The 21,648-nt window shown below is 49.2% G+C and overlaps 10 protein-coding genes across 10 annotated transcripts; 3 read left to right on the plus strand and 7 right to left on the minus strand.

Annotated features, from left to right (window-relative positions):
* Nucleotides 1–20: 20 nt before the first annotated feature.
* On the plus strand, nt 21–4,534 carry F5J12DRAFT_10534 (DNase I-like protein). Its single transcript, XM_051737976.1, has 22 exons — nt 21–355; nt 417–889; nt 942–1,121; nt 1,174–1,240; nt 1,293–1,587; nt 1,640–1,756; nt 1,807–2,021; nt 2,076–2,167; nt 2,219–2,295; nt 2,344–2,410; nt 2,469–2,511; nt 2,563–2,572; nt 2,625–2,705; nt 2,759–2,843; nt 2,903–2,983; nt 3,037–3,227; nt 3,284–3,392; nt 3,444–3,582; nt 3,637–3,714; nt 3,763–3,918; nt 3,973–4,017; nt 4,079–4,534. The coding sequence occupies exons 1-22, from the start codon at nt 130–132 to the stop codon at nt 4,288–4,290; spliced, it is 3,039 nt and encodes a 1,012-aa protein (XP_051605516.1). The 5' UTR covers nt 21–129; the 3' UTR covers nt 4,291–4,534.
* On the minus strand, nt 4,336–6,289 carry F5J12DRAFT_10531 (uncharacterized protein). Its single transcript, XM_051737975.1, has 7 exons — nt 5,848–6,289; nt 5,591–5,792; nt 5,335–5,540; nt 4,783–5,284; nt 4,709–4,733; nt 4,565–4,655; nt 4,336–4,514 (listed from the first exon to the last, which is right to left on the minus strand). Exons 1-7 carry the CDS (start codon nt 6,245–6,247, stop codon nt 4,381–4,383), a joined length of 1,560 nt encoding a protein of 519 aa, XP_051605517.1. The 5' UTR covers nt 6,248–6,289; the 3' UTR covers nt 4,336–4,380.
* F5J12DRAFT_790842 (P-loop containing nucleoside triphosphate hydrolase protein) lies at nt 6,285–7,833 on the plus strand. The gene is made up of 6 exons (XM_051743851.1): nt 6,285–6,343; nt 6,399–6,495; nt 6,548–7,245; nt 7,298–7,413; nt 7,465–7,763; nt 7,815–7,833. The coding sequence occupies exons 1-5, from the start codon at nt 6,317–6,319 to the stop codon at nt 7,550–7,552; spliced, it is 1,026 nt and encodes a 341-aa protein (XP_051605518.1). The 5' UTR covers nt 6,285–6,316; the 3' UTR covers nt 7,553–7,763; nt 7,815–7,833.
* On the minus strand, nt 7,732–8,711 carry F5J12DRAFT_790847 (uncharacterized protein). Its single transcript, XM_051743852.1, has 3 exons — nt 8,663–8,711; nt 8,426–8,602; nt 7,732–8,373 (listed from the first exon to the last, which is right to left on the minus strand). Exons 1-3 carry the CDS (start codon nt 8,681–8,683, stop codon nt 8,203–8,205), a joined length of 369 nt encoding a protein of 122 aa, XP_051605519.1. The 5' UTR covers nt 8,684–8,711; the 3' UTR covers nt 7,732–8,202.
* Nucleotides 8,712–8,932: 221 nt separating this feature from the next.
* Nucleotides 8,933–9,305, minus strand: F5J12DRAFT_711016 (uncharacterized protein; the record flags this gene model as incomplete). The annotated part of the gene is made up of 2 exons (XM_051740678.1): nt 8,933–9,132; nt 9,185–9,305. The coding sequence occupies 2 exons, from the start codon at nt 9,303–9,305 to the stop codon at nt 8,933–8,935; spliced, it is 321 nt and encodes a 106-aa protein (XP_051605520.1).
* Nucleotides 9,306–9,531: 226 nt separating this feature from the next.
* On the minus strand, nt 9,532–10,500 carry F5J12DRAFT_10563 (uncharacterized protein). Its single transcript, XM_051737977.1, has one exon. It carries the CDS (start codon nt 10,466–10,468, stop codon nt 9,710–9,712), a length of 759 nt encoding a protein of 252 aa, XP_051605521.1. The 5' UTR covers nt 10,469–10,500; the 3' UTR covers nt 9,532–9,709.
* Nucleotides 10,501–10,553: 53 nt separating this feature from the next.
* On the minus strand, nt 10,554–16,517 carry F5J12DRAFT_790854 (uncharacterized protein). Its single transcript, XM_051743853.1, has 16 exons — nt 16,312–16,517; nt 16,100–16,259; nt 15,740–16,044; nt 14,872–15,691; nt 14,596–14,817; nt 14,298–14,542; nt 14,231–14,244; nt 14,164–14,181; nt 14,093–14,113; nt 13,771–14,045; nt 12,305–13,722; nt 12,209–12,258; nt 11,353–12,158; nt 11,158–11,295; nt 10,878–11,105; nt 10,554–10,827 (listed from the first exon to the last, which is right to left on the minus strand). The coding sequence occupies exons 1-16, from the start codon at nt 16,494–16,496 to the stop codon at nt 10,606–10,608; spliced, it is 5,127 nt and encodes a 1,708-aa protein (XP_051605522.1). The 5' UTR covers nt 16,497–16,517; the 3' UTR covers nt 10,554–10,605.
* Nucleotides 16,518–16,542: 25 nt separating this feature from the next.
* F5J12DRAFT_733400 (uncharacterized protein) lies at nt 16,543–17,944 on the minus strand. Its single transcript, XM_051741979.1, has 3 exons — nt 17,315–17,944; nt 16,886–17,265; nt 16,543–16,830 (listed from the first exon to the last, which is right to left on the minus strand). The coding sequence occupies exons 1-3, from the start codon at nt 17,782–17,784 to the stop codon at nt 16,607–16,609; spliced, it is 1,074 nt and encodes a 357-aa protein (XP_051605523.1). The 5' UTR covers nt 17,785–17,944; the 3' UTR covers nt 16,543–16,606.
* A 27-nt stretch (nt 17,945–17,971) lies between these two features.
* On the plus strand, nt 17,972–18,949 carry F5J12DRAFT_10787 (uncharacterized protein). The gene is made up of 4 exons (XM_051737981.1): nt 17,972–18,291; nt 18,347–18,426; nt 18,477–18,741; nt 18,799–18,949. The coding sequence occupies exons 1-4, from the start codon at nt 17,995–17,997 to the stop codon at nt 18,916–18,918; spliced, it is 762 nt and encodes a 253-aa protein (XP_051605524.1). The 5' UTR covers nt 17,972–17,994; the 3' UTR covers nt 18,919–18,949.
* Nucleotides 18,950–18,980: 31 nt separating this feature from the next.
* On the minus strand, nt 18,981–21,596 carry F5J12DRAFT_711393 (rRNA processing/ribosome biogenesis-domain-containing protein; the record flags this gene model as incomplete). The annotated part of the gene is made up of 9 exons (XM_051740699.1): nt 18,981–19,498; nt 19,563–19,802; nt 19,852–20,129; nt 20,181–20,258; nt 20,311–20,411; nt 20,461–20,551; nt 20,607–21,034; nt 21,084–21,254; nt 21,309–21,596. The coding sequence occupies 9 exons, from the start codon at nt 21,594–21,596 to the stop codon at nt 18,981–18,983; spliced, it is 2,193 nt and encodes a 730-aa protein (XP_051605525.1).
* Nucleotides 21,597–21,648: the final 52 nt, after the last annotated feature.

The raw sequence follows: 21,648 nt of genomic DNA on the forward strand, positions 1-21,648 counted from the left end.
GGAACTTACAGTAATCTGTTGTGATATCACTGGCAACAACACCTTCATCAACTTTGTTTGTACCTCAGCTACACATCGAGTCCTCGGAGGGGACAAGATCCAGCTGCGTTTGTTAGTGCCAGGATCCCGATGCACTTGTATCTCGGACAAAATCCTCGAACACTCTACCTAGTAACCAGCGCTCACGAAGAGAAACAGGGCTGTCCTCAAAGAGCATTAATATTTCGTGCTGCAGAGGCAGCGTCCCAAGTTGTGGTGGAATTCCTTCCTGCCGATGAAGTGAGCCTCTCAAGTGCCGTTAGAGTCACCAACCGTGTTGCGAAAGGATCCCTTGGCCTAATCTCGGTGGAAAATGGTGCGTGCAGCTTCCTGACAATCCACATGACCCTTGTCACTTACATCTACACCTGATCCAGATATCTTTCTGGCAGTGGTAACCTCTGCGACGGAAGTTGGGAACACCCGCCTCTCTCAGTCGACACCAGAGAAGGTGGCCAGAATTCATGAAGTACAATTCTTTTGCCTTACTTCGTCTGCATGGGACGATTTCTCCTCCTCTCAAGAAACATTAGCCACCTATGATGCTGTCGACACACTCATGAACAGGGAAACTTTTCCTCCAACTCCCAGCCCACCCGTTTTCGAACACCCCTGTATGCCCCTCACGAAAATACTTTCCTCTGGCTCGTTCTACTATGCGTTGGACCCGTGTTGGGACATTTCCTCACGGTTATCAGTACGACTTACCCGAGGAGACTCCTCTCAACATGATGTTGGAATCTTTGACGACCGATTCATCTGGAATGAGTACGTTGTCAAGAGTCTGCTCGACTTCAGGGAGAAACTTGATCCTGGAGAGCGCCAAGATCTTGACCGATGTCAATTTATCGTGCGGTATTGATTATGTCCTCTGTGACCTTTCCGCCAACCACGAACGATAGATCCTCGCCATACAAGGTTATGTAGGTGTCTTCACCATGGCCTTGCCAGCACCGCCAGTTAGTGGTGCACCAGTCATTGTGACACTGTCCTTGATCTCTCGCCTTGGGCGGAAGCGCGCGGGCACTCGCTTCAATACTCGTGGCGTAGACGATGACGGAAACACTGCAAATTTTGTTGAGGTAAGAGCAATAGCCTTTTTTCATCCAGCAGTACTAAAGGTAGGTGCTCTAGACAGAGACAATATTGAGTACGGACCTGCATTGCATGAGCTACACGCAAGTTCGGGGGAGCGTACCTCGTGGGTCATCGTCCCCATGGACCTTATCGTCAGGCATTTACGTGCTTCGCAGTTTTTTGGGAGCAGCAAGGTATACAAACATTCGGTCAGCGTATACAAATTACACGCCCGCACGCATCCCAGCCGGCTTTCGAACGTCATTTTGCACAGCTCATGGACGAGTACGGAGCTGTTCACGCTATCAACCTCCTTGGATCAAAAGAAAACGAGGCTACGTTGACGGCCGCTTATGCAAATCATTTGAACCGGGCACGGAATATATGGAGTGATCAACTTGGCATTACCCAGTATGACTTCCACTATGCAGTTAAGATGGCGGGTCATGATAGTGTCATAAGGGACATAGAGTAGGCTTCTCGCTGATTTCTTTACTGGTTCCTGATATAATGTTCTTGCTAGGCGTTTGAAGTCTGTTAGTGATCGCATGGAACGGTTTGGTTACACACTTGCCGATGCTTCAACGGGAGAACTTATCACGGAGCAAGGAGGAGTGTTCAGGACAAATTGCTTAGACTGGTAAGGTGTTGGCGTGGAATTTGCCTATGTTTTTTCTAATTCGTGGTCAGCTTGGACAGAACCAATTTCGTACAGGATATACTGTCGCGTAAGGCGCTTGAACAATACCTCAGAGTGGTTCATCTGGAGTGGATTCACTCCGGCTCTCTGTGGACACATCATCGAGAACTTTGGGCGGAAAATGGAGATGCACTGTCACGTATATACGCTGGCACCGGGGCTTTGAACACAAGTTATACGCGAAGCGGGAAGCGAACACTTGCTGGTAACTTTGCTGCTGTATGTGTCGCGTATATCGCTGATGTTCCCTCCTCTTCAGGTGTGCTATCCGACGCAACCAAAAGTGTCTCAAGGGCATACATCAACAACTTCCAGGACAAAGGAAAGCAAGTCGCCATTGATATGTTCCTTGTCAGTACCTTGCTTTCCAGCGCCAACAACTAAACAGTTAACACTTCGAAGGGTAACCTCAGCAACCAGACACAAGTGAGTATATTCGACCCTGTGCATGACACTGTCAGAAGGGCCCTCGAAGAACGGTATATATAGGTACTTTGTTTTACCTTCTATTACTGACGAAGATCCAGAATTTCCGAATATTCGACCACTCGTTGGTGCCATTTATTCGTGGGTACATGGAACGTGAACGGTCGGGTAAATCTTGCATGTGTCTTGCCCGTGGTCTGCATTAATCCCCCGTTATTCGCCATAGTCGCCGTCTGAAAGTCTTCAGCCGTGGCTTTTTCCCCGAGATGGTGCGTCATTGCGTATTTTGGCCACGTTGGCGTTTCTTATGGTAGTCGCAGGCTTTCCAGAGTAAGTGGAAGATCGCATATGTTTGGTTTACGTTTGATAAACATTCTGATAGCCCTGACATGTTTGTTCTCGGATTCCAAGAGATAGTTCTGCTCAACCCGCAGCAAATAGTGCAAACCGACCCGGAAAAGAAGTCGGTCTTGTTTAGTCAACAAGCCAGTCTTCGGGCACTGACCTTCTCTGCAGACGCGTATGGGAACTTAAACTTATGGAAGCTATCAACGGGCGTCCACAAAAGTCATGTGATTACGTCCTCCTACGCAGCGAGCAGGTAGTTTGACTTCTGAAGCTGGCGGGTGCGATGGCTTTAGTAACGAACCTCGTTTACAGCTTGTCGGCGCTGCATTATTCGTCGTCGTCAAGTCTGAATTGACGGCTGTTATCAGAAACGTGGAAGGTGCTTCTAAAAAAGTCCGTAGATATCCTCGATTATGTTCATTGTGAATGTTAACGCCTTCCAACAGACTGGACTTCGCGGTATGTCGGGCAACAAGGGGGGGATCGGTGTCCGTCTGGATTACTACGATACCAGCTTCTGTTTCATCACGGCCCATTTAGCTGCTGGTCATTCTAATGTCGACGAACGCAACGCTGACTTCCAGACCATTGAAAAAGGGCTTCACTTTTTGAAAGGAAAATCCATAGCTAGTCACGAGTAAGTGATCATTTCTTGCCTCTCAAGCCAAAAGATATGACGGAATTCCATGATAGTAATGTCGTATGGCTAGCAGACACAAATTATCGCATAGATCTCGACAACGACAGTGTCAGAACACTAGCAGAGCAGGGAGCGTTCGATCCTTTGATTGCTGTCGATCAGGTTTGTCTCAGACATTCATCCGGAGTATGTTCTCTCATGAGGTTACAAAAGCTGAAGCAAGCCATTGACGATCGTGAGGCGTTTGTTGGGTATGAAGAGGGGCCCCTGCTATTCTCTCCCACCTATAAATACGACGTCGGGACGAATAATTATGATACCAGTGAAAAGATGCGAATACCGGCCTGGACAGGTGTGCAATCCAGTCTTCCATAGCGTCGTATAGCTTTGACTCTCGACTTTTCAGATAGGATTCTATTCAAGGGCAAGCTGGACTTGGCAGTGTATTCGCGGGCAGAGTTGAAAGGCTCGGACCATCGGCCAGGTATGGTCATACCTTATAGTAACCTACTTACTGAACGAGCTTTGGAAGTCTTCGGCCTCTTCAGGACTCAAGTTCGGATCATTGACGCAGCAAAGAAAGCTGTGCTTTCCCGCTTACTGCTTGAGACGGTGCTGGCAGCTGCCCCTGGAGAAAAACTGGACGACAAGATTGCTTCCCTTGTGCTCCCCAGTGAGACCGCGGATTGTATGAAACTTTTGGTATCCCTCGTGTCGTAATGGCTTATTGCTTCTTCCAAAGTACCTCTTCCGAGTACCGATGAATCTTGTTGGTGGGAAAAACTTGGTGAGTGCTTGTCGCCATGAGGGCATCTGTAAGTGATCTCAAATCATGACACACTGGCCAGAATCACGCGACGGTCGACTGGTGATCTCGCCTGCATATGTGGGAACTTCACCGTCGAACCCCTTTGACTCGCCAGGAAGCTCGCCCCTGTCTTCACCGTCGTCATCCGACGAAGAACTCTACTCGCGTGCCGCTGATTTGTCAAGGTTGCCAGCTCCTATGTCGCCCACGCCGCTCAACGGTAGAAGTACCTCACTCACGGACTATTTGTAAAACCTTTGCGGAGACGGATGAGGTGATACCAAGTAAATTGACTCAGGAGTAAAGTACACGGAATAATACCGGGGCGATGGGTTAGACCAACTAAATTAGGCCCTGCTTTTTCAAGTCCTCGTACATCTTCCGGTTATATACGTTACCCTCATCATCCTCCAGTTCCTCCGTAGTTTCCTGCTCGAAAATCTCACGCCGGCCCTCTTGCTTCAGTTTCTCGGCCACTACAAGGTTGATAAGTCGCTGGTAGTGTAATAATGATAGATACACGTACGAGCGAGCGCATCCTCTATGTGAGTGATTTCGTGGAAGTGTTTGGTGTTGGGTAAACCCAGAGCTCGCATTCCGAAAGCATGCCGAGGTTCCTGAGACGATGCGGTTAGATTGAAGAGTCGGTACCATTTTCGATGTTACTCACCTGGAAATGTCGTTCAAAATTTTTCCTGTTTCATGGCTAAGCAAGTGGCAACGAAGAGTGTACTGGATCCTCACCTTCCCATGTATACGTGGTCGGAACATATCTCGCACTTGTACTCCACACCGAGGCCATGAAGTTTATACAACCAATAAGGTATTGGTTTGCCATCCCAGCCAAGGGGGAGCTTGAGAGGATTGTATATCCTTTCCTCCTCCTCCTCTTCCTCACCACCACCGTTCTCCGCGTTATTTGCTGGAGGCGCGATAGGTTGTGATCGTTCGAGCAGCTCTTGCTCGCGTTCCCTTGCTGTCAGAGAGAAGCGGCGCTCTACGTTGGATTTCGTATCACCGATAGTGGATGCCAGCTCCACGAGAAGGAAGGAGGCGAGATAAGTCCATCTGGCAGCGTTCCGGGGGCCCTGGTGAGACGTCGCGCCATTCACAGAGTGGCTGGAAGGCGTGCCATTAGGATTTTGTGGGGGTTGATTGGACGTAGCCTGTTTCGCAATCGCTTTGACATGCTTTTTGGAACTCAAGTGTGCATCGTAAACAGTCTGCTTTGAGTAGCCCTTTTGACCTATTGAAAGAATGTTTAACGGGATTAATAGGACAGAAAGAGTTACACACAAGCTGAGCACCATATGTCCCCATTCTGGGCAGCGTCAACTCCACATTTAGCAGGTAGGCGGCTATCCCAGTCTTCACCAAATTCCCCAGCCTCCCACTTCTTCTGAAATTCTAACTCCTGTTCTTGGTGCTTGGAGTCAACGTCGACGAGGGGTTGGGTTTTCTTCGTGAACGACAACAAATAATCATGTAGGGAATGGATATACCTATGGAATTACTGAGTAGGGCTCAAACAACACAAGCGGATGGTACCCACGATTCATATTCCTTTGTCCGGAGGGTTTCTCTAGATAACTCGGCGTGGAGCTTCCCAAGCTGAGCGGCCAGAAGAACGTCGAAATACTGGAGATATGACAGGCGTTTGGTGATATTTTTGAGGTTGTTATAGGCCGTGTGACTGGCATACAGGTCAACGTATTTTCCATATGCTTCTTCACCGGAGAAGAGCAGTCCGACGGCTGGGAAGGGAGTGAAGTCAGCAGTGAACGGGAACGATACGTGCAGGATACATACGATCTTCTTCTTCATATTCTTCGTCGTCTAACCCATCTTGATTACCTTCTTCGAGGAGAGCAGCAAGTTCCGGGTCAAAGCCTCCTGCTGCAACATCAGGATACTTGTGGTAGTGGTCCTGAATCTTCACCAACCGCGCGTAGAACTCGGAAAGGTCACCTGGTTGAGTTGGGGCGGTAAGAGCGTCCGTCTCTGCCTTTCTGGCGTCTTCGTCTTCGTACTGGGCCTTGAGAGCTGCTACGCGTGCAGAAAGGCGGCTGAGGACTTGGGCAGCCTTGTGTTCCGACTGTAATTTTGTCTCGTGTGTTGGCTGGTTTCTCGCCAGCAACGAGTACAGAACTATCTCATAGCGCTCGATGTCCTCGTGGGCCTGTCGCTGTGTCTCGATGACGGAGTCCATCGCCGTCGAGTGTCAGTTGAGCAGGACCCCATTTCAAACTCCGAAGCTCTCTTCGATCCAACTCGAAAAATGACTGGCATCAACCCCGGCGACGAGGTCAGACATCCAAAGCGGTCCTCGCAGACGTGGTCGTACTCACATTACCACCCAGAAACTTGTTTTTGAGTCCTCAGAGGCCATCTCTGTCGTCTCGACGTTTGACGACCTCAACCTTAAGGAAGACCTGCTACGGGGAATCTACGCCTACAGTATGTCCCACATTCCGTCTTGTCTCTGCGTCTCGAACGTATCCCCTGCTAGACTTCGAGAAACCCTCTGCCATCCAGCAACGTGCTATACTCCCCATCACCCAAGGACGCGACGTTATTGCGCAGGCTCAGTCGGGTACTGGTAAAACAGCCACATTCTCAATATCCATCCTCCAGTCCATCGATGTGTCTGTCCGGGAAACCCAGGCGTTGGTGCTCTCTCCAACGAGAGAACTTGCTACTCAGATTCAATCCGTCGTTCTCGCCCTCGGTGATTACATGAACGTCCAATGTCACGCTTGCATCGGAGGTACTTCTATAGGGGAGGACATCCGTAAGTTGGAATACGGTCAACACGTCGTATCTGGTACACCCGGTCGTGTGTTTGACATGATTCGGCGGAGAGCCCTTCGGACACGAAACATCAAGATGCTGATTCTCGACGAGGCAGACGAACTGCTGAACAAGGGTTTCAAAGACCAAATCTACGACGTTTACCGATACCTCCCTCCGGCAACTCAAGTCGTATTACTGAGCGCCACGTTGCCGTATGACGTGCTAGAAATGACCACCAAATTCATGACGGATCCCGTTCGTGTCTTGGTCAAACGTGATGAGTTGACGTTGGAGGGTATCAAGCAATTCTTCGTGGCAGTAGAAAAGGAAGACTGGAAGTTCGATACGTTGTGTGATCTGTACGACACTCTAACGATCACACAAGCCGTTATCTTCTGCAACACCCGCCGAAAGGTCTTGTGGCGCCAATCATATGGTGTGGTCCGGTGACTTACACCACTTGCAGGTTGATTGGTTGACGGAAAAGATGAGGGCCGCGAACTTCACCGTGTCTTCTATGCACGGTGAAATGGTACAGAAAGAGCGGGATACGATCATGGCTGAATTCCGCAGTGGTACTTCGTGAGTGCTTAATTTACCCCTCTGGAGAATACCTGCTCAAGTTGACGATAGGCGTGTGCTTATCACGACGGATGTGTGGGCTCGAGGAATCGACGTTCAACAAGTTTCACTTGTCATTAATTATGACCTACCTGCGTAAGTATCCGTTCCCCGTCATGGCGTTCGCTTACTTACACTCTTCGCTCAGAAATCGTGAGAATTACATCCATCGTATTGGCCGGTCGGGACGTTTTGGTAGAAAGGGTGTTGCTATCAACGTACGCGTGTACCCTACATTGTCATTACGTTCTCTCACTTATCACGATCCAGTTCGTCACCTGTCGATGATGTCCGCATCCTCCGTGACATTGGTGAGTTGCCCTCATTGTTTTAGTGGCTCTGTCCTCACAGGTACCTTGCAGAGCAATTCTACAGCACTCAGATTGTGAGTCACTTGGAAGTCCTTTGAGTCGCGGTGCTAACCATAAAACATTGTAGGACGAGATGCCTGTTAATGCTGCGGAACTTATCTAGATATTGTCCATGGCCGTGAGACGGCAAAGCACGATGTCTTGGTGAACCTACTCCTATGATGCTGTATCGTACAAATTGATGTTATACTGTTGTTGGTACCTTTATTGCCATCAGATTTATTGGGAATCTTGACATGCGACCCGCCTCGAAGGGGATTTCGTAGTTGCCCGCCTGAAATGAATACAGAGAGCTAATGTTCATTAGGGTCATGCTCGAAATAATACAACGGATGCAGGACTGGAAACTAAATGTATGGTGAATGGTGGAGAACGAGGCTTAAAGGTCTCCGAGGTTGTGTTTCTTCTTTAGTTGCACAAGTTCCTCCTCTCTGCGAGCAAGATCCGCCTTTGCTGCCGCAGCATCTTGCTTGGCGGGCATGTGGTAAAGGACGACGATATACCGCTCTTGCAAGTGGAAGCCGTTCAGATGCTCGAGAGCATTTTTTGCCTGGCAGGATGCCGGTTGAACAAATGGACTAAAATTGTATGGACTAACTCACATCCATAACATCGTCATACACAACAAATGCGGTTCCTTTCGTTTTGGCTTCGTTGCCAATGCGAATCTGTCTGATGCTCCCGTACCGACCGAAGAGGTCGTACAAGTCTTCACCCGTAATTTGATAATTCAAGTTCTTAACAAACAAAATACGGTTTGCTCCAGGTGGAAGCTTGGACTGGAACGAAGGAACATCAAAAACGAAGGTCTTAAGAAAGGAACATGCAATGTAACTCACAGTCGGTCTCGGGGCTGCCATGGTCGTCCAAGTCGAAGCACTCGGCCTCACATATTCGTTATGTAAGCATGGCGAGACAGGGGGCCCACCAGTCATCGCTCTTGGGATAAATAGACAATTTCACTGGTCTAAATCAACTCTATACGTGCACTACTACTGCCTGAAACTGGTCCTCCTTTCTACCGCAACACTACCCTGCGCAAGTTCTGGAATTGGCCGCATCAGAACATGGGGGGGGGCATGTCAGACAAGCTCATAACTCTCGCGAGCCTAGCGAGAAAACGGGGACGCCAGACGTTCTATCACTGAACATCCCTCCGTTCCTCTTACACAGGCGACGGTACCAGCACCTCCGCCGTCTTGAAGATCTGGTATGACACACCGGACATCTTCCGCATATGGGCATGGACACTCGGACGGCTGAGCGACACAGACAAGGCTGTCTGGACACAAATAGGTGGAGCATGATACTAGTCCCGGTGTGAGCTTAGTTGTGTAAGGATGGACACCTCAGAGACCCACTGGAATCAACATGGACATTATACTGGTACTGCCCTCCACTGGATCCCCGTTGTTGTTGTTGGTTTCCGAATAACTGGTCGAAAAAGCCAAACTGCCCGGACGCCAGAGACAGCCATGACATGAATAGTATGAGACCGACGAGCGGGCGATGCATGGCGAAGCGAAACATAACGTGGACGCGATGTATGGTGGTAAAGTAGGATGTGCTATGCAATGTCTGTTGACACGTGGTCAGGTTTTACCGACCTAGTCCGACACACTTGGTTGTTGCATATGATCGACTAGTACATATGAAAAGGTGCGAGTATGTGTGTATGTATAGGCAATATACGGGTGTGGAAATGCAAGCATGGTATGTCTTCGAATGATGAAGCATATGATCAATTATCTAGACGTAAGTGTAAATGGATGAAACCCTTAGACATGTACTTTCATCGCCAATAAGGGGCGGTAGCATTGAAGGCACATTACCTTCGGCCTTTCCGTGAGACAAAGAAAAAAAGAGGCACTGAGTGCAAAAGCTATTCATCGCGGTGCCAAGAATGATGAGGGCGCGTTCGCCGGGTATCCGGCGTCGTTCTTGCGCGGAAATATGCGCAGGCAGGAGCTAGTGGGGTCGCTCGGCGGGGCAGAAGGAGAGCTTTTTGAACATATTTTCTTCGTCTTCCGTTTGGGTGGCACGTTCTCCTTGGTATCCTCCTCTCCTTCCAAGTTCACCTCCACACGTCCGCCGTCGTCCTGCGGTGGCTCTGCAGAAACGGGTGACCCCACTCGGGTGGGACCGTCATGATATACGTCGAAGCCCGGATAGTGCTTTGATTGGCGGTCGACATCCTGTGTAGAGTAATGTAGATGAACGGTAGGTGGCGTGTGAGAGTGCCAGAGTCTAGATGAAGTTGGAGGAAGACTGATTCCCTCATCAAGGCCTAAAGGCGGGCCATGTGGCGCGCGGGTGTTCAGGTACGTCTTGGAGGGATCACTGCTGGATGGAAGGGCAATGGGAGAGTGTGTGTCTGGTTTTCTGGAAGGCCGAAATGGGGTGACGAGATGTGCGCCACAGATGGTCGACGATGTAGGTCTGAAGGCAAAGGATGAAAGTGCATGGCCATGCGATGTGGAAATGCCTTCCACATCGAGGATGCGACGTTTGGCGGGATTGCACAAAGCACTGGGTCTGCTTGGAGAGAGTGGGCGCTTGTGTTTTCTTGTGTCTGCACTGGGAGCGATGAACTGCTCCACAGGGAGTTCTTGCAGGGGTGTGCGATGGGCAGACCGCGATGCCATGAGGCGTGTCGGAAAAGGCGTTGACCGACTTCTTTCTCACAGTGAAATAAAATAAAATAAAAAAAGGAAAAGAAAAGAAATAATTGGACGACTGCACAAACACAAGCAAATAATGCGTGACACAACGTATCTTATCGTCACACGCCTATGGGCATCACCACATCGAACACCCCCGTCCCCGTCAAGATCGGTCGCCCCACAACTATGTTACTCGACGGCGTCGTCAAGTCGTCAAAGTCTCCATGCAGAGTGGCATCCGACAAGAACGCAGTAGTCGTTTCGTACGAGGCCTTGAGAAGTGGCGACGGATTCGTAGAAAGACCTTTCCTGTTGAAGGGCTTGTAGCCGCCTTCGAATGTCTGATCGGATGCGTCAGAAATATCGCCTATCTATACTGAAGGAATCCTACCATATAATCCGCAATCAGCTCGAGGTGCCTGATGTCGACGTCTATCTTGTACGCATCAAACACGCCCGCAATCTCACGCAAAATCGCTGCACGCGCCATCTCTACTCCATAAGTCTGTAATATCGAGTAAATGTCGTTCGAATAGATGGTGTCGAGATTTATGATACTGTCGTCCGGGCCGCTTGCGAATTGCCATATACCCTGCAAATTAGATCCATTGGTAGCTAACTGCAGAGACTACATCAGTGACATCATGCAACAAGTAAAGAACAGCGCTTACCCGCGTTCTTTCTTTGCCGCTATTCGTTGTTACGACGCTGAAGCAATTCGCTATCCTAGGGATTTCCCGGATGACAGTCTTTCGACAGGCATGTTCAACGATTCCCACAAGTAGAAGTTTCGGGAAGTCCGCGGTGAACTGGAAAGCAAGCGCTATAATCATCCATCGCCCAACGATGCAAATGTCATAACTTGCCTCCAGTTTGAACGAACAGGAAGAAGCAGTAAACTCGAACGATGCTGCCTGCTTGAGATTCTGTTGGAACAAATCAGCAACCTCTTCGGCTTGATCCTGGAGACTGCTACGCCGTTTAAGCGGCCGTTCAGAATCTCGAGGGTCACCCGCTTCACCGCCATCAGAAGCATACGCAGCTTCGATGACATCGTCATTGAAGACATCACTTCCCTCGTCAGATTCATATGACGACTTTTCCTTTTTCCGCATGGCAACTTTAGCATCTTCGACGTCGTCATCATCTTGCTCACTCTCGCTGTCATTTGCTTTCTTGCTATTGCCCTTTCCTTCTTTGTCCCCTTCTTCAACCTCATCAACTTCCTCCCCAGCAACTGGCTCCTTGCTGGCTTTCCCTTTGCCAAGCTGCTCCATCTGGCGCCTGAGATCGGCGTCCAGTTTCTTCATTTCTGACATAATCTCGCGCTTAAGTATGAAGGGAAATCGAGCTCCAAAGACGGCCAGAACCTCGACGGCTTGTATATCATACTGGGCAACGTACTCGTCCTCAGGGAAGAACTGGATGTCAACTTGGAATTCCGTACGCCGGGCGTCGTTGTTGACGACAAGGCGTTCCTTTACTGTGACGTTGTCAATGATTTGAGAGAGCGTAAGCCTGTTGGCCCTCTTGCAGAATGTTTGAATATCCTTTTCGGACGTCCCTGGAACAACATCCATTGTCATTGACGGGGTTTTAGGTTTCTGGGATGCTGTCATGACAATCTCCCGCAAACGAGGAATACCAAGAGTAACGTTCGCAGCTCCGTGCCCTACAAAGAGCTAAGTGACAATTTCGTTCGATTTTCTGTGAAATACTTGCCAGCAAAGTGGAAGGTATTCAGCGTCATCTGTGTGGAAGGCTCGCCAACGCTGTGCCAAAGTCAGCAAGTGGTGATCCTGCTTTCAAGGGACATACCCCTGTGAAGCGAGAAGACCCACGGCCTCGCCAGGTTCGACAAGACTCTTCAGGTACTTCACATTCATCAACAAACGGAAGTACTTGGGTTTCATTGGCTCTTGTCTTCGTCGAATGACTTCTTGGTGCGACTTCCGCTTGATGGTCGGAGGATGTGAATCGATGTATTTTTCTATGGCTTCTGCAAACTTTTCTGACGTGCAGCCAAGGAAACGACTGGGGCTGTACACATCCATCGCAGGAGAAAGCAGTTCACGAGGTGACAGGGTCCAAGGACTGGGCCGGACATTCGACTTCTTGAGTACCTTCTTCATATATGAGAGAGCATCGACGTCATTAATCGCACCGGATATGTTCTTGGGGCGATAACGGTTGAGAAGTGTGATGTTGTTCCGAGCAATGAAGTCGAATTGGAATAAGTGCTTCTGCTTTGTGACGTCTAGACCATCACCCCCATAGTGAAATTGATAGACGGACGAGTCACTCCCACGAACAGTGTTATCGTAGTGGACACGGATGCCCTCGAGGTGCTTGATGAGACATCGTTGGAGGTACCCAGAGCGAGATGTCTTCACTGCAGTGTCAATAAGTCCCTCTCGGCCTGCCATACAGTGGAAGTAAAACTCCTGGGGTTTTACGCCAGTCAAGAACCGGCTTGCCACGTATCCACCAGCAATAGCTCTAGTTTCGAATGCCTTGAAGGATGGCAGCGTCTTTCCACTGACCATTACCGGAACACGTCGACCTTCCAACTCCTGTTGACCGAGAGCACATGATATTTGTTGGGCATTGACTGCGCTACCCTTGGCACCGGATTGGGTCATGGTCTGCATGTGGTTGTGGGGGAATTTGCGAAGGAGACCATCTGGAATGCAAGCGTCCGCGATCGACTTCGTCAACACAGCTAGCTTCGTCTTGACAGTAACATCGAGTCCGGCCATTTTGTTGTCGTCCCGAAGAACATCTTCCAGGAGTGTGGTCAGCGCCGCCGGGATGTCTTCTCTCGGCGTATTGGCCAGCGACGGGAAGTTTTCTATGGCACCCTCTGTCCCGAGACTTTCATTCTGCCGCAATATCGTAGTCCGCGCACGATCGCCATCAGGGGTCAGTGCAAGGTCATCCATACGACAAGTAAAAGCCCTGTGTTGCAAAAACTTGGTGAACAACCGACTGAGGATGCCCAAGAGCTGCCCTGCGATTTCTGCACCGTACAGCTCGTACACTGAGTGCACTAAACCGTAATCTGATGCACCAAAGGCGGACTTGTCCAGAACACCGCAAAGCAATTCCCCATTCATGAAAATAACACGATCTTCTGAAGACCCTTTCCCCCACAGGTGACCTGGCACCTTGGATTTCGCCTCAAGGTTCAGCCCTTCGGCATAAGAGGGGGTAATGTTTAGGACAACCGTTGAGATCTGCAGGGTATCAGTGTCTTAATCACCCCCTTCACCAGAATTGCTCACTATTTGCTTGCCAGTCCAGAGAGGCCTGGGCTTCCAAATCGCAGGAGGGAGAGTCCTTATCGAGTCAGTACCAAACTCTCCCTCAGGTCGAAGGGCACCATAAAGCAGTTGGAAGTACTCTTCCCTCGAAAAAAATGTGTCTTTACAAGTCATCCATACACCAGCAACGACATGATCCTGAATCAGACCGCGGAGTGGTTTTCCCGATGTGGGGACAAGATACTGGTTGTCGGTGTTGGCGATATACGTTGCTTCGGCTCTCGCCACCTGGTTTTCTGAGGCGATTTGGTATCACCCGCACCATTAAGAAGGATGGACTCACGAGGAAAATGGATGTTCATTTCTGCAAGGCTCAGTTAAGACACCTGGGTATTCAGACGTCGATGGACTTACCGTCTCCGTCAAAATCCGCTATACTCGACAAGTCAGCACCCATTCGGACCATAAAAAATAGATCTACCATTGTATGAATTACTAGAAAGTGGGAGGTGAGTCAAATGTTGAAGGACCAATTAAGGATGCCTGACCAATTCGCATAGTGCATTCGAATGGTCTTTTCGCCATGTAGAATGCGAGCTCGGTGGCACATCATACTAGGTTTGTGTAATGTAGGTTGGCGATTCAAAATTAAAATATCCCCGTCCTGTAGATGTCGATAGACCTTCTTATTGATGGAAGCTGTTCTAGTTGAGAGGCCGTTGTGCTCACCCCCATCTTGTGGAGTGTATAATTGATTGGCAATGGCTGTACGTTGTTCAACGGTGAGTTTTTCCTATACGACAATGCCTGAGTACAGAGGGCGGGCTCGACGTGAGAAGGCGATACCAGAGACTGTTGACGGCCATCCTCGTATTCTACCATTGTAGCACCCGGATAGCATTTTGGTCCATTGATAACCCACTGTCGCAACTTTTGAAAGTTCATGGGAGTGACGGGCTCGGGAAAGGTCAATTTACGGGCGAATACCGGTGGGACTCCGATTTCGTTGGGTTCAATGTTAACATCAGGAGAAATAACTGAGCGCGCAGCATAATTGACCCTTTTTCCCTGATAGTCTACATCAGTCACACTGAACACACGTATATGTATAACATCACTTGCCATCATGTGCTTCCTGAATAAGCCTTCTTTCTTCTCCAACCCTTGCTTCACTCCGGCGGGAGGTTGCTTTCCTTGACGTACAGGCGCTGGGTTCTTGTTGCTGTCCATGAAGCTGTTCACATCCACCTGTAGCTGAACAAGGGTTTCCAAGAGTGATCCCAATAGACGTCTGCGAGAAGAATCGTCGATAGTCGAAAATTTCGCTGAGGAGACCTGGAGATCTGCAGTCAAGTCTCGTAATCTGTATGATGTGTTCAAAATCTTGGCCAGTAATTCGTTTTGAGAGTGCTCAAATAACGAATCGCCCATTTTCGCTGGAGGTCGGAAACGCGTAGGTGGTACAGGGATTGCCTCCATAAAGAATATGTCTGGGGAAGCACGGGTGAGCCCGTTGCGTAAAAGTGGCGTGAATGGCCCATGCCGCCCAAACAGTAGAGAACACATCAAAGGACAATTTGCAAAAAGACGACGAAGATGTGCCCGGCACTCCTCTGGTGCCATCACCCTTTCATTACGACCACGCGAGGTCTTCACCCTTCCACTAGCCGTCCTTGGAAGTGACTCTTTTTCTTTTTTTGATGGTTCTTCTTCTTCTTCTTCAGAATATGCCATATCCCCTTCAGGTTCTGACGCCGGAGCGTCGTCATCGTCAAGGATCTGATCATCCAGATGTTGCTCAACTCTTTCGCCCCGTTGACCTTCAGATAAAAGTACATCGGGGCGGCGGAGGCTTAATGCAAAATGCTGGTTTTTTTGCTTGATTGGAAGATCGTATTCTATGACTTTTGTAGATCCTTCCTTGCGGAATGTGTAGCCAAAACTGTGCACGATGTTCAGTACTGTCAAGATAGGCAAACACCGGACTCACGCTCCACATCCTGCATTTTGACACTTCTTGGCAATGGTAGACTTCAGAAAGTCTGTAATGACGTCTTTCCTCGCTTGATAAACGAGCTCGTCCTTGTACTGGTCCCTTCTACTGCGTGCACGGGAAAGATGGATTCGGACATACAACTCCACACGCTTTTCAAACTCCTCGACGGTTTCCCCTCGTGAATCTTCATCCTCGCCCTCGCCATTACCCTTGTCCTGTATGTGGAGGTCGTCCATGCCAAGCGCAGCATCCAATAAACCGTGTTCCAGAAGCCGTAGCTTTGCAGCATACTTGCACAACTGTCGTTTAGCAGACGTTATATTTTGTTAGAAAGACAAAACAGAGGCAGCGCACCACCGATTGACGCGTTTTGAACCTATGGCAAAATAGACAGGTACCGCGAAGAAGATTGTACATATGCGTCATAAAAAGCGGATGATACACTGGAGCAGGAAGCTCGATATGTCCATAGTGACCAGGACAGGTGAAATAGTTCAGATGACAAGTCGCACAACTGGTAAACAAGGTCAGCGGTAAAGTGTATCCACTAGTCCTATAACACTGACATGTCCTGTCGATCACTTGGGCCGAGAGCTGGATCATAAAGGCCGCCGATATTCGGTCTGTTGAGGTCGTCGAGTAACACTGGGTTAACTATTTGCTTGACGGAAATTCTGCGTATGTCCTCGCTAGAGAGAAATGAGAAGGAAACGCTCTTGACTGTCGCAGGCACGGATATCGCGACATTCATTGTCGACAATCTGCTCTCGAAGGAATAGTATGTAGTGTCTCAGACATGCTAACAAGTTTTTACTGTGATCGCCATGTCACGTGATCTGACACAATCAATGTGGAATCCTATTAGCTTAGTGTACCACTACGCTTCCCAGTCCTTTTCCCTAGTTTAGTCTTCTGTGCCTCACTCACCAGCTCTGCAATCAACTTGTTATATGTTTCAGAGTCCTGCTGCAAGGCATCCCGTGTTTGTAGGAGATATGTCAGGAGTGAAGAAGTATTTGTCGTCTCTGATCGCAACTCAGAAAGGTATTTCTCCAACTTGGCCAGGGGTAAAAGATTAAGTCCCTCTGCAACATGATTGCCTTACACGTCACTGTCACACACCTAAGCATGACAACATACCTGGATCGAGGTCTAGTAACTCGTTCAGTCTCCTTTCATCTAGTTGAGGCCTGGGTCCCAGGCCAAGTTGTTTTATGACTGGAACTCCCATCCGTAAAGTGGGTTGCGGTGTTCCCGAGCGTGGCGTACCAGGTCGTGAGTTACCCCTCGAGGCAGGTGCACTCCGTGGCAGGATATTCGGTGCCACGGGTGGAGCAGACATAGGCCTTGTCGAGACATTCAGAAGAGGCATGGGCTTTGCCCCTGCTTGGGGCAGTATTTCGTCAAGGTTAACTGGCAGTCCCAAGGCAATCAAGTGTTGCTGTCGGATGCGCGACCGCACCCAGTTAATCGGTTCCGTAGAGGGCGGTGAATTGACCAGCATGTTATACAGTTGACGACTGCAAATCTTGGTTCTGAGTTAGTTAGCTGAGGAACGGGAATACATACCTCGCAGGCTCCACAAGGAACTGGCCAATACCCTCAGCCTGTCTGATGTGGCCATCTATAGTTACCTCAGAGAGATCCTTTGCCCACTCCGAACCCAAAATGTCTTCCACCTGTCGTCTCAAATCTTCCTCTGAAGGTAGAGGATCTAGTTGTAATGCCTCCCATGTTGACTGGGAATATTCGACACCCGTGGCATTTTCTTCAAAATTAACGTCCTCCTCGAAGACGAAAGCAGAATCTGATGGTCCTGGTTCTCCAAAGTCTCCAAAATCTCCGAAGTCGTCGTCTTGTACAATGGATGGGTTTTGAGTCTGGGGTGGTGTATGAAAGTCATCGAAATCATCAAACGGGTCGTGCGACAACGCGGGAGAGGGTACAGAAAACGTGCTGGCTATCGTGGTGTTCAACAAGTGAGGAGGGTCTGTGGGTGCTCCCCACACAGAAGTACCAAAGTCAAAGTCACCGTCCATGGACGTGAAATGTGCGAGGCAGGGTCGGGAATACACGACAATAGTTGTCTACGCAGCAATCAAGTGCGCCAGCCAGTGGTAAACTTGAGGTATTTTGAGCAAACACAGGTAGTGGTGCTGCACTATGGTGGTTGTGCAGAATGATAAGTGGTGCCATACTGCTACTTGGCTTTGTCGCTGCCGTGCAGGTGTGTGGCCACCATACTTCTCATGGACTCCAGTTGCAATCATCAGTTCCTGTTCTCGTTGCTCGAAGACAAACCACGCCTAACCTCGCGCCGCATTCATATCAGACGTCTATATGACATACTGCATCTCAGTCTGCAGCAACAGGACATGGCACGCGCGCGACGGGCATGGGCCATTCTGGCAAGATGCAACGAGGTCAACTGGAAGAATCTATGGACATTAAGCGTTGGCCTCCTCGACTGTCATGTCAACGATGTAGAGAGCACTCCAACAAAGGTCGACTACCTGAAGGCGATGATGTTGCAACATCCTGACGAGGTGCCGTGTCTCTCACGTCAAACGGCTAGTTCCTGTTGTGACGGATGTGCAACAGCGGGAAAAAATCCTCACTGAACTTATACATTTCTATATTCTAGCCGACAGGCACAGGGATGCCCTCGATGAGTTAGAATTGTGCGTAGTTGATGTCCCTTCCCCGTCGTGTTCGATAACAACGGTGACAGCTGCCTACCATCGTTCCCCTACCACGACAACCCGACCCTTCACCTATACGCAGGTCTCTGTTCTATGTTCAATGCACAACTATCCAATGACATGATTGAAGGCAAGTCCTTTGTAATGATGCATGCTGCTAGTCCAGAGTGTTTAGCAGGAAACGATGATTCAGGTGGAACAGACCGTAATCTTATCGACCGCGCTCAGATATTCTTTCAGCGTGCCAAGGCATTGGATCCTAATAATACCGTCGTGGACTTGCTGGTGAACATGGTAAGTAAGAACAGATATGCAGGTTCTATACAACAAGTTCTATCTTATTGTCAAAAGGCACAATGCCTGTTACAGGCTCCACGCACTGATCTTCGTCATGAGTCTGACGAAGATATGCCAGAATCTCCAGAGGCTTCCCGAACAAAACGGCTGAGAGTCGAACACGGCACATTTTAATTTTGTTTCACAGCACATAAACGGGGTAATGTGCTTTTGCATGAAACCAGAAGTTTCGAGTTTTACGCGTCCGAGTCGGAATCCATATCAATGCTAGGCACCTCTTCGTTGTCCTCATCGGCAATCAGCGTTACAGGGACGGTGATGACTGGTTTAGGAGGCTGTTCTTGTCGTTGGATAGCCGGAAGGGGTTGGACTCTTGGCGGCGATGGATGCGATTGTGTATGCATGACCATTGATATGTCGTGGCTCTCGGGAACGCTGTCCGTTGGAGGTGATAGGTTGGGAGGTGATATATCGGTCGGCCGGTCAGGTTTTAAGGGCGGCGCTGGACTTCGTTCCTGGACCAGAGATGGAACGCGTGCAGGTTCTCCGATTTTTTCAAGTACAACCGGACTTGTCCCCTCAACCGTCCCGTTGTGTCCAGAGAGGCCATGTGCCTGGCGTGCGGCAGCTTGGTCTTTGTTCTCCTCAGCTGAAGAAAGCAACAGAAATTCCAAAGAAGGTAATCTTTGTGAGGGAGGTGGCCTTCGGGGATGAATTAAGAGGTCCACCGAGGACTGCAATTTAGCGAGGGATGCTGGATCCTGTGGTCTGGTGAATTACATATCGGATATCACCAAAATTGCAGCTTACTAAACCACCTTCAACAGCACAACATCGCAGGACGAGTCCCACGAATCTGCTCATTTCGCTTGTTCCTACTGCGTTGTCTAGACAGATTTCGCGCACTCTTTTGACAAATTGATTATAGACATTAAGGTCATACGAAAGACTTTGGGGGGGAGTTGATGGCAACGAGAGCAAGAGAGATAGCAGCACTCGAGTTGAGAGTGATCTTACTTGCAAGGGCAACTCCATGTTCTTCAGGCCTTCGTGAATGACTGGAAGCAACCTGAATATATCTGACGTTCTTTGCAAGCAAGGTCTCACCATCCAAAGCAACGAGAATTGCATTGCAAGAGTCGCTGGTGGCGCAGAGCACTTGTTGGCGAGTCGAAAGAGCGTCGCCATCTTGAAAATCTCGCACCCTTTTCTTGCCTGTTTTCTGTGAAGAAGCATCGCCACCCTGAGCAGATTGGGGAAGATACAGTTGTGATAACGATGCGATCGTTGTCCTCATAAGACGAGTGACGGCAATTGATGAGCCGACAACGGAGCAATGGCTAAGAATATCGTGCGCTATTTGAAGAAAAGCGGAGCGCTGTGAGCTGTGGGATTCATTTCAGTACAAGTCGACAACGGTGTATAATTCCAGGTACTTTTCCTGGATCCTCTCGAGTTGACAGGCAATGATCGTGACTATCCGCGATGCACTGGGAGCCACGAGCTTCTGAGCACTGCAAAGTGTTTCCAAATCACCATCATACGGAGGAAGTCGATTGCCCTTACACTTGGCACAAGCAAGAGAGTAGGCGGCATCCATGCATCCAGATTTGTGGTAAAGCTCCCACTTCCAGAGCACGGACTTGAGGGTTAAGGAGTCGCTCGCTCTAAATGAATGTCGAGTTACACGACAAATGATATCACGAAATGGCATACCTGCTGTTCTTCATCTGTGCACGCCAATAAGGCGCAGCTGAATGCGACTAAATTACCTGTGGGTACCTTGACTGGTCGTTGAACGGGTGCTCTGTATCATCCAAGTTCTGAGACTACAGACAACGTGCGATATGGTTGTCGGTTACCTTAATAAAGCACATATTGCAGTGATGTTGCAATTTAGTCTGTCCAGGCAGAGTAGATTGGCCGTCAACGGATCTCCAGGCAGTGGCCCAAAGTATGATGGAGTGGTACCCTCCATGTTCAACGTTTGCCCACTCAAATGAGTCATGCTGCTGGGGAAAGTAGTTCTTAGAGCGGCCCAAGCGACCCACGAAGCATACAGGACGGCATCTAAACATGACCGCCAGGTGTTAACACCTCCGACTTTACCACCAAGGTAATGCAACGTTGAAAACAAGTCAGCCGTAACGTCGAGTAATCGAGCGTGCGTTGGTTGCGGCGAGGAACCTCCAAAAATTCCGTAGCACAAGGCAAACAGCTTTGAACTTAAAGCCCTGTGCTGAGACGGATATGACATAACAAGCTGGCTTAACACTTGTGTGGCCAGCGCCTGTAATCTATTAGCATGCCAAACAAAATTGAGAACATGGAGAAGTCACCCTTGAATTCGTGTCGATTGAATTCTCTGCAATGTGTAACAGCGCAGCACAAATTTTTGGAACGGCTGGCGCAGCGACTTGTCTCTGAAATTCGGGATGGCCCGCTGCAGCACCAAGCACCAAGCGCAAGTACCGCATTGAAACCTTCAGTATTGGTTTGGGTTCTGGTTTCTTGGATTATACATCAGCATTTCTTCCGTGGCCAATAGACATGATCTAACAGACTGAGAAAAGAGGTAATACAATTCCGATCCATGACCGAGCATGTTCAATTAGCAGTTGTTCCGATAGAGCAGACGTTCGATATGCAAAGGATATTCCTGCCCACCGTGCTCCTGGATCTTTTGAGTGTATCAGTGAAGTAATACGAGTGCACCATTTCTGAAGGTGTGAGGAAGGCGCGAGACAGCTAGACGAAAGTCGTTCTAAGACTTGAGGCGCAAAAAGTACAGCTGACGCATCGGAAACAAGAAAGGATTGCAAGATAGACTGGAGAGGATGAGGGACGTCCATGTCGACGAGGACGACTTTTTTTTTTCCAAGGCGGCGGTTTGTGCAGTACTAC

Source organism: Pisolithus orientalis (assembly GCF_024613125.1).
Source record: "Pisolithus orientalis strain OTSU chromosome Unknown F5J12scaffold_1, whole genome shotgun sequence".
In the NCBI taxonomy this organism is placed as follows: Eukaryota; Fungi; Basidiomycota; class Agaricomycetes; order Boletales; family Pisolithaceae; genus Pisolithus; species Pisolithus orientalis.

Coding starts and splice junctions, on each gene's coding strand:
- F5J12DRAFT_10534 (XM_051737976.1), top strand. CDS start 130: ATGCACTTGTATCTCGGACAAAATCCTCGAACACTCTACCTAGTAACC. Junction 3,228..3,283: donor AAATCCATAGCTAGTCACGA/GTAAGTGATCAT, acceptor ATTCCATGATAG/TAATGTCGTATGGCTAGCAG. Junction 3,919..3,972: donor CCCCAGTGAGACCGCGGATT/GTATGAAACTTT, acceptor CTTCTTCCAAAG/TACCTCTTCCGAGTACCGAT.
- F5J12DRAFT_10531 (XM_051737975.1), bottom strand. CDS start 6,247: ATGGACTCCGTCATCGAGACACAGCGACAGGCCCACGAGGACATCGAG. Junction 5,285..5,334: donor GGACATATGGTGCTCAGCTT/GTGTGTAACTCT, acceptor TTCTTTCAATAG/GTCAAAAGGGCTACTCAAAG. Junction 4,734..4,782: donor GACCACGTATACATGGGAAG/GTGAGGATCCAG, acceptor GCCATGAAACAG/GAAAAATTTTGAACGACATT.
- F5J12DRAFT_790842 (XM_051743851.1), top strand. CDS start 6,317: ATGACTGGCATCAACCCCGGCGACGAG. Junction 6,344..6,398: donor GCATCAACCCCGGCGACGAG/GTCAGACATCCA, acceptor ATTACCACCCAG/AAACTTGTTTTTGAGTCCTC. Junction 6,496..6,547: donor ACGGGGAATCTACGCCTACA/GTATGTCCCACA, acceptor ATCCCCTGCTAG/ACTTCGAGAAACCCTCTGCC.
- F5J12DRAFT_790847 (XM_051743852.1), bottom strand. CDS start 8,683: ATGGCAGCCCCGAGACCGACT. Junction 8,603..8,662: donor TGGCAGCCCCGAGACCGACT/GTGAGTTACATT, acceptor CCTTCGTTCCAG/TCCAAGCTTCCACCTGGAGC. Junction 8,374..8,425: donor TGTATGACGATGTTATGGAT/GTGAGTTAGTCC, acceptor GCATCCTGCCAG/GCAAAAAATGCTCTCGAGCA.
- F5J12DRAFT_10563 (XM_051737977.1), bottom strand. CDS start 10,468: ATGGCATCGCGGTCTGCCCATCGCACACCCCTGCAAGAACTCCCTGTG.
- F5J12DRAFT_790854 (XM_051743853.1), bottom strand. CDS start 16,496: ATGAATGTCGCGATATCCGTGCCTGCGACAGTCAAGAGCGTTTCCTTC. Junction 16,045..16,099: donor TCAAAACGCGTCAATCGGTG/GTGCGCTGCCTC, acceptor GCTAAACGACAG/TTGTGCAAGTATGCTGCAAA. Junction 14,543..14,595: donor ATGGCCGTCAACAGTCTCTG/GTATCGCCTTCT, acceptor ATTGTCGTATAG/GAAAAACTCACCGTTGAACA.
- F5J12DRAFT_733400 (XM_051741979.1), bottom strand. CDS start 17,784: ATGGACGGTGACTTTGACTTTGGTACTTCTGTGTGGGGAGCACCCACA. Junction 17,266..17,314: donor TTCCTTGTGGAGCCTGCGAG/GTATGTATTCCC, acceptor CAAGATTTGCAG/TCGTCAACTGTATAACATGC. Junction 16,831..16,885: donor GTTACTAGACCTCGATCCAG/GTATGTTGTCAT, acceptor ATCATGTTGCAG/AGGGACTTAATCTTTTACCC.
- F5J12DRAFT_10787 (XM_051737981.1), top strand. CDS start 17,995: ATGGACTCCAGTTGCAATCATCAGTTCCTGTTCTCGTTGCTCGAAGAC. Junction 18,292..18,346: donor TGTTGCAACATCCTGACGAG/GTGCCGTGTCTC, acceptor GATGTGCAACAG/CGGGAAAAAATCCTCACTGA. Junction 18,742..18,798: donor TGGACTTGCTGGTGAACATG/GTAAGTAAGAAC, acceptor TATTGTCAAAAG/GCACAATGCCTGTTACAGGC.